This window comes from Miscanthus floridulus, chromosome 9 (genome assembly GCF_019320115.1).
Source record: "Miscanthus floridulus cultivar M001 chromosome 9, ASM1932011v1, whole genome shotgun sequence".
Lineage (NCBI taxonomy): Eukaryota > Viridiplantae > Streptophyta > Magnoliopsida > Poales > Poaceae > Miscanthus > Miscanthus floridulus.
This window is the reverse complement of record NC_089588.1, coordinates 133,456,076-133,464,645: the sequence shown is the minus strand read 5'-3', so window position 1 is coordinate 133,464,645 and position 8,570 is coordinate 133,456,076. Positions and strand designations below refer to the sequence as shown.

The following is an 8,570-nucleotide window of genomic DNA, read 5'->3' as shown; positions in this document are numbered from 1 at the left end:
GATGACATACAGATTGATACAGAAAGGACGCAAAGTATGGTAATTACAGAATTAAGATTGTGCCCAGTGGAGGGTCCCATGCTAAGGGAATCGGAGGCTCCATTCGCACTAGTCGACATAGGCGTTGCTCGAAGTCGTGGACCACAATCGATGCAGGAAGATGGTTCGCAGTGCAGTCCCACGAACGGTCACCAGAAAGAAGACGGGTTCCGCGAGCGATCACTAGGAAGAAGACGTCGGACGAGTAGTCATGGATTCGCTCTCCAAAAACCTAATCGCCGCACACCCCATGCAAGGTTCGCAGGCGGATGAGGGTTCCGAAGGCACCGGCTCTCCCGCTACTCCATGCGTGCAGAGGTATGGGACGGGGAAGACCTAAGGGCGGCTGAGATGTGGTCTCTCTCGGAAGCGAAGCGGAAGGTAGGAAGACTAACAGAGGACTTCAGATTTATGGATGCGATGGGAAGGGAGAAGGGCAGCGGAGGATCCCAGGAAGCGGAGATACGAAGAGACGGGAGAAAGGTAGCGGAGGGTCCAAGGAAACGGAGATACGAAGAGATGGTAACTCGCTCAATCAGTTTGCCTCCACCATAAAGGAGAGAAACTCTCGTGATTATGTGGATTAAGTGGCAAAACCTAGCCACGCCCGCCCGCTCGCTCGCCGCCTCGCCTCGCCACGGCCTCGGCCAGGCCCGGCCCGGCCCAGCCGGCGGCGTGCGCGCGTGTGGCACTTCTTTGTCCTTTTCTCAGCTTCTCAATTAAGATAGATAAGTTCGAACCAAATAAGCTGAGTAAACGTTCAGTCAAAATTCCATACAGTATTAAACCATACAACGCTTAATGTTACGCACCATAGAGTTTTATTTGATTTATTAAATATTATACGGGCCAAGCTCATAATATATCCAACAACAGACCCTATGCGTGGCCACCCACTAATTTCGATTTGTGTTGATCAAGAGAAACACCGAGTTAAATTTGAATATAGCATAATCACTTGTATTATGTGAGAACTCAATAATTCACATGGATCACAAATGGAACTGCGAGAAGTATTCATCATATACGACCATAACCATTTTAATAGTCACTACCGGAATCCTACTCTTTGTCGAGTGTTTTTATGTTTGCCGAGTGCATTCCCTTAGGCACTCGGCGAATAAGTGATTTGCCGAGTGCTGCGCTAAAAACACTCGGCAAAAAAAAAAAAAACACTCGGCAAAATAGGAGGTTTGTCGAGTGTAAACAAAAAAAACACTTGGCAAAGAGCAGGTTTGCCGAGTGTAAAAAAAAACACTCGGTAAAGAAATAAAATATTATTTCTGGAAAAAAGGAGAAGAAAAAAATAAAAAAAAACTTTGCCGAGTGCTAGATCTACGACACTCGGCAAAGAAATATAAAATATTTTTTCTGGAAAAGAAGGAGAAGAAAAAAAATAAAAAAAAATCTTTGCCGAGTGCTAGATCTGCAACACTCGGCAAAGAAATATAATTTTTTTGAAAAAAAGGAGAAGAAAAAAATAAAAAACCCTTTGCCGAGTGCTAGATCTACAACACTCGGCAATTTTTTTCCTAGAAATAAAAGCCGCACACCGCCCCCTCGGTCACCCCGCACACCGCGCCCTCCGTCACCCCGCACGCCCCTCTCCCTCCTCCTACGGCGCCCTCCCCTGCTCCCTCTCCTTCCTCCTCCTCCGGTGCCCTCCCCTGCTCCCTCTCTGGCCTGGATCTGGCGCCCCCCTCCTCCCTCTCCTGCCCGGATCGAGCATGCTCACTTCCTCTCCCACACTGAGCGGCGCGCAGCCTCCACTCCCTCCCCACAGCGGCAGCGCTCGCCCTCTCTCCCTCCACAGCGGCGGCGCTCGCTCTCTCTGCCCCCACAGCGGCGGTGGGCACCCTGGCAAGGAGGAGGCCCGGCCTCGGTGAGGAGGTGCCCTAGCGGAGAGTGCCCTGGTGAGGAGCCCCGGCCCCGCGACAAGGAGCCCCGGCGGGTGCCCTGGCAAGGAGGATCCTTGGCGGCCTCCCCGGCGGCCCAAAGGAGCAGCACCCTGGTGCCCCAGAGCCCGGATCCGGCCTCAGCTCTCTCTCCCTCCCCTCCCTCCCCATAGCGCCGCCCTCCAGCGGTGGATCCAGAGCTCCCGGTGGCGGATCCAGGGCGGTGGCTCCTTCCTCCGGCGGTGGATCCAGAGCTCCCGGTGGCGGATCCAGAGCGGTGCCTCCTTACTCCGGCGGCGGATCCAGGGCGGTGGCGCCCGTCGGCGGTGGATCCAGGCCGCCGGCGCCCCCCGGGTGGCGGATCCAGGGCGCTGGTGGATCCAATGAGCGGCAGTGGCGGGCCAGCGCTGGAGTGGCTGATGCTTTAATTTTTTTATTTTTTTCAAAAAATATTTGCCCAGTGTTTTTGGGGCACTCGGTAAAGTCTTCGCCGAGTGTCCGACGAAAAACACCCGGCAAAGTTAGTTTGCCGATGAAATTTTTGCCGAGTGCCATTTACTAAGTGTTGCACTCGACAAACCCTTTGCCAAGTGTATTTGTGGCTTTGCCGTGTGCCCTCCTGTTCCCGGCAGTGAGTATATCAATAACAGGGACAAAAGCAGTTCATAATAATCCCTTAACTTTGTTCCGTCATCTTGTACTCCATTTTTTAAGGAAAACATTTCCTTTTCTATATATAAGAAAAAAATAAAGCGATACAGAAGGCACAAAAATCACACTCCCCTGGCATGTCTCTTACACCTTGTCGCCTCATGTAGTTAGTTCACACATGCACACATTCGAACATCGCGTGCACATGCAAAAAAAAATAAACAATTTCACACACGCTTGCAGTGTACATGTAGTTGTTTGTCTGCGCATGTGACCTTATATACTGGTCCATTCACTCTTCGTCAGCCATGTCTCTGTGGCGCTTAATACCCTTGGAACTGAGGGGGAGGCGGAGATGCGTACTTGTTGGCCATGATAGGTGGAAGGATGATGTCGTTGAATGAAGGTGGAGGTAGGGATTCTGCCGGTGGTGCTGGCGTTGATTCTTCTTTCTTTGGTGGGGCAGGGGTGACCGCCGGAGGAGGTGAGCTTACTGGGGCCGGTGGTGGTAGCGATGGCGGCTTCACTGGTGCTGGTGGAGGAGAGCTAACTGGTTCCGGCGGAGGAGAGCTAACCGGTGCCGGTGGAGGAGGAGATTTTACTGGGGGTGGTGGAGAGCTGACAGGTGCCGGTGGTGGTGGTGACTTCACTGGGGGTGGTGGAGAGCTGACCGGTGCCGGTGGTGGTGGTGACTTCACTGGGGGTGGTGGCGAGCTCACTGGTGCTGGAGGTGGTGGTGACTTCACTGGAGGTGGTGGTGAGCTGACCGGTGCCGGTGGTGGTGGTGACTTCACTGGAGGTGGTGGTGAGCTGACCGGTGCCGGTGGTGGTGGAGACTTCACATGGGGAGGAGGTGAGCTCACAGGGGCAGGTGGAGGTGGCGACTTGACCGGAGGAGGTGGTGAGCTGACTGGTGCCGGTGGTGGAGAAGACTTCACCACTGGAGGTGGTGAGCTCAGAGGAGCAGGTGGAGGTGACGACTTAGGCGCTGGTGGTGGTGAGCTAATTTGCGCTGGTGGTGGCTTCACTTCTGGAGGTGGCGAGCTCACAGGAGCAGGTGGAGGTGACGACTTAGGTGCCGGTGGTGGTGAGCTGACTGGTGCCGGTGGTGGAGAGGACTTTACCACCGGAGGCGGCGAGCTCACAGGAGCAGGTGGAGGTGACGACTTAGGCACCGGCGGCGTTGAGCTGACTGGTGCCGGTGGTGGTGAAGACTTTACTACTGGAGGTGGTGAGCTCACAGGAGCAGGTGGAGGTGACGACTTAGGCGTTGGTGGTGGTGAGCTGACTGGTGCCGGCGGTGGAGAAGACTTCACCTCTGGAGGTGGTGAGCTCACAACAACTGGTGGAGGTGTCAACTTAGGCGTCGCCGGTGGTGAGCTAACTGTTGCCGGCGGTGATGACTTGGGCTCTGATGGTGGTGAGCTCACCAGTGCCGGTGGTGGGGATGACTCCTCCTCTTCTGGTGGTGAGCTCACGTGTGCAGGTGGGCCTGATGACTTAGGCGTCATTGGTGGCGAGCTAACCGGTGCTGGTGGTGGAGAAGACTTTACGACCGGAGGTGGTGAGCTGACTGGTGCTGCTGGTGGAGTAGTCTTCTCTACTGGAGGTGGTGAGCTTACAGGAGCTGGTGGAGGTGATGCCTTAGGTGTAGGCGGTGGTGAGCTCACTGGTGCTGGAGGTGGAGAAGACTTCACTGGAGGCGGTGAGCTTACAGGAGCTGGTGGAGGTGATGACTTAGGTGTAGGCGGTGGTGAGCTAACTGGTTCTTTCGGTGGAGGTAGTGTCTCAACTGGAGATGGTGGCGGTTGTGGCTTCTCTGGAGTTGAAGGTGGCTTAGACGGAGTTGATGGAGGAGTAGGCTTCTCTTTTTCTGGTGGAGAGGTAGTCGGAGTGGGTGGAGGTGGAGACTTCTCCGGAGGCGGCGATGACTTCACCGGAGATGGTGGTGTTGGGTATTCCTCTGGAGGTGGGGTTGATTTCGCCGGAGCTGGTGGTGGTGGGGACTTCACCGGAGGAGGAGGTTTGCTCACGGGAGCCGGCGGTGGTGGAGATTTCACCGGTGGAGGTGGAGAGGCCACTGGTGCCGGCGGAGGAGGTGATTTCACAGGCGGCGGAGGTGATGCCACCGGCGCTGGTGGGGGAGGTGATTTCACGGGTGGTGGTGGAGAGCTCACTGGTGCTGGTGGTGGGGGAGACTTCACAGGTGGTGGTGGTGAAGCAACAGGGGCCGGTGGAGAAGGAGTCTTTGCAGGTGGCGGTGGTGATGCCACTGGTGCCGGCGGAGGAGACGACTTCGCCGGTGCCGGAGGCGGGGAGGAGGCAGCTGGAGGAGGTTGCACCTGAGGCGGTGGCACCTTGGGCCGCTCCGGTGTCCCTGGGAGCCAGGCTGACTTTGGAGGCGGTGGAGCACCTTGTGCTGCCGGCGGCGAGGTAGCTGGCGGTGACTTCGCGGGTACAGGTGGTGTTGGTACATAATCGTCCGCCGGCGGTGACTTAGGGGTCGGCATCGGCATGGGTGCAGGCACCGGCGATGGCTCTGGAAGCGGCTCTGGCGATACATCCGGCGGTGTATGCGGGGACGGCATGGGCGCAGGCGCAGCAGGTTTCCCTGGCACCGACGGCTTCCCGGGTACCGATGGCGGCTTCCCTGGCACCGACGACGGCGGCCCTCCTCCGGGCGTCGGGTACCCAGCGCACACATGCTTGCTGCAGTCGATGGGGCGCGCGAGCAGGGGGGCGCACTGCAGCGCGGTCTTCTGCGCCGGGCGCAGCGCGCCGAGGCAGTTGTCCCTGTCGTCAAAGTTGACGAGCGCCTTGTCGGACGGCATGCACACGGCGGCCTCCGAGTTGAAGAAGTTGAAGGCGAAGCTGAAGTTGACGAGCGCCGGGAGCTCGCAGATGGACTCGTGCACGATGCCCGTGAAGACGTTCCGGGACACGTCGAGCTGCTCGAGCTTGGCGATGTTGGACAGCTGCTCGGGGATGGTGCCGACGAGCATGTTCCCGCTGACGTCGATGACGGTGGTGTTGACCAGCAGGCCCATCTCCAGCGGCAGGCACCCGTCCAGCTTGTTGTTGAGGAAGATGATCTCGTCCAACGTCTTCACCATGCGGCCGATGCTCTTGGGGATACACCCGACGAAGGCGTTGTTGGCGAAGACGATGACGGACGCTGTGGAGTTGCCGAGGTTCTCCGGGATGTACCCCACGAACCGGTTGGTGTTGACGAAGATGGCGTCGAGGTCCTTGTCGAAGAGCGCCGGCGGCAGCTCGCCCTCGAAGTCGTTGAACCGGAGGTCGAGGTACTTGAGCGACACCATCTCGAGGCAGACGTAGGGGAAGACGCCGACGAAGCGGTTGTTGCTGACGTCGAACTCGTGCAGCAGCGACAGCCGCGACATGCTCTTGGGGATGATGCCGCAGAAGCGGTTGGTGTTGATGTGGAAGAAGGCGAGGTCGGTGAGCAGGCCGAGCTCCGGGGGAAGGTACCCGGCGATGTCGGCGCCGTTGAGGTCGATCCCGGCCACCACCATGGTCTTGGGGTCGTCCAGCGCCTCCACGCAGATGACGCCGTTGTACTTGCACACGTCGCTGCCGACCCAGTTGGCGGTGTAGCCCTTGGGGTCGGAGTAGAAGGCGCGTTTCCAGGCCTGCAGCGCGATGTACGCGCGGCGGAGGCGCGGGTTGGCGAAGGTGCCGGCGCCGGCGCCGAGCCGGTCGTCGAACTCGAAGTCCGCCGGCAGGTCGCCGGCCTCCTTCATGGCCAGCAGCTGGCGGTGCGCGATGTACGAGGCCTCCGCGCTCGTCACCGCCTGCACGCTGCAGGCGGACAGGAGCAGCAGCGCCGCCATGAGGCGCCCGTCGGGCAGGAGCCGCAGAGGAGGGTCCATGAGGGAGGGAGCGAGCGGTGGCCGGACGTGCACACTGAGGTCGACAGCCCCCGTCGCCGGGGTGCTTTATGGAGGCCGGAGGGCGGTAACAGCGTGCGGTTGCATGGGCGCGTTGAGCGTGAGGCCGGTGGTGGTGGTGGACGGTGGCGGCCGGTTGCTGGCTCCGCGGCATTCGCGGCCTGCTGCGCCTGTCCAGGGGCGGACGGACGAGGACGACGACAGGAGAGGAAGGAGGAGCAGGGTGCCGGCCCACGCTCGGTGGAGCTGCCGCTCTGGTCTCGGCCCCGTGTTTCAGGGTCTGCCCTTGCATGCATGGATGCGTGCGAGCGCTCGTGCTTGGTCCTCGTGCAAGCCCAAAATATACATGCATGGTACCGTGACTTGCCAGTGAAAGCTTGAACTGGCATGCATGGCTGTTTGTGCAAAAACTGTTGGCAAACGTCTAAAAGATGTGTAAATTTACCTCAACCTTGTTTCACCTTAACTTCTAGCCTATTTTTAGTCGGGGACACTGGTCTATCATCGACCCGTGCTCTCGCATGGGCTAGAACTTTAAGAGATAGTTATTGTCTAATACATATTACTAATAAAAAATTACTTATATTAAATTATATATTTTCTCTTTTTTTATTTTTAAATAATGTAATAGACACAATTGGGGGCATGCTCATGTCCTTTCCTTCGTCTCCCCACCTCATCAAGGCCGTCAAGACTAGAATTGTAAGAAAAATAGATCCTAGACCATTTATTTTGGATTTTGGTATTTGATGACCAACACAATCAAATTGGACTAATGAATTTGCAAGTGATTGTTTTGTAGTCCAATATGGTGCATGACGTGACTTGGACAAAGGTGACGTAATGATCCGATGATTAACACCATAAGCAAGACCTTAGAAGCACAAGAGAAGACCCAAGATATCAAGCAAAGTTCAAGCACGAAGATAGGAACCAAGCCGGACGCAAGATCACGAAGAAACGAGCTCACAGAGGTGACCAGACGCAGCACCGGACGCTGGCGGCATGGGCGGATACAGAGGGTATTCCCCGTATTCCCAGGAATACCCAACTATTTTAGCACACTTCTATGTATATATGTGTATATACTTGTATATGTATATGTATAATGCCATATTTTATAGTATTTTCACTCATTGAAGCCCAAAACAGTAAAAAAACAGCCTCTCAAATTGGCTCATATTTTGTAGTATTTTCACTCATTGCAGTGAAAAACAACTGATTTTTTTTATTGACGTGGAAGTAGGAATACCCAAGTTTGGAATCCTGGCTCCGCCACTGGCTGGCGGCACAGCAACCGGACACTCCGATCAGTGGCTCGGCAACAACAAGCGTCAGCAGCAGCGACCGGACGCTGAGTACTGAAAGTGACCGGACGCACCGATGGCACTGTTCATCATCCCGGCAACACGCTCAGTACTGACCGGACGCTGGCGGCAAATCGACCGGATGCAGGACTGCAGCGTCCGATCGAGTATAGAGAGGTTCCAGAGTAGCGAAATTGCGACCGGACGCGTCCGGTGGCATGTGACCAGACGCCATCAGCGTCCGATCAGTTGATCATGGCTCTAACGGTCGGGACAACCAAACGCGTCCGGTCAGGCGATAGCAGCGTCCGATCAATAGCAGAAAAGCGGGATTTCGCCCCCAACGACTACTTTCTCAGTGTGGCTTATAAATAGACCCCCCAACTAGCCAAATGAGTATAGTGGAGCTGAGGAAACATACCAAGGGTGTTGAGACACCATTTTAGTGATCTCCACTTGCATAGTGCTTAGTGATTCATTAGGTGATTAGTGTAGGTGCTTTGCAAAGTGCTTAGGTTGATTAGACCACCGCTTATGCGCTTGCTCTAGGTTTATGCCTAGTGTTTAGTGAGGTTTGCATACCTCTTACCACTCGGTGCTTGCGCGCACCATTGTTCTACATTGGAGGGGCTTGTAGTCTTGCGAGATCACACCAACCGCATTTGTGGTGTCGCCGCCACCGTGTACCGAAGGGAACAAGGCCCCCGTCGGTTCGGCCAGAAGCTTGATAGTGAAGACGGCGGGGAGCATCAGGGAGAGGCTTGCCG

General features: G+C 56.3%; 1 protein-coding gene across 1 annotated transcript; it reads right to left on the bottom strand.

The window, feature by feature from the left end:
- Nucleotides 1–2,697: 2,697 nt before the first annotated feature.
- LOC136484293 (pollen-specific leucine-rich repeat extensin-like protein 3) lies at nucleotides 2,698–6,513 on the bottom strand. Its single transcript, XM_066481538.1, has one exon. It carries the CDS (start codon nucleotides 6,476–6,478, stop codon nucleotides 2,909–2,911), a length of 3,570 nt encoding a protein of 1,189 aa, XP_066337635.1. The 5' UTR covers nucleotides 6,479–6,513; the 3' UTR covers nucleotides 2,698–2,908.
- Between the last annotated feature and the right edge of the window lie 2,057 nt (nucleotides 6,514–8,570).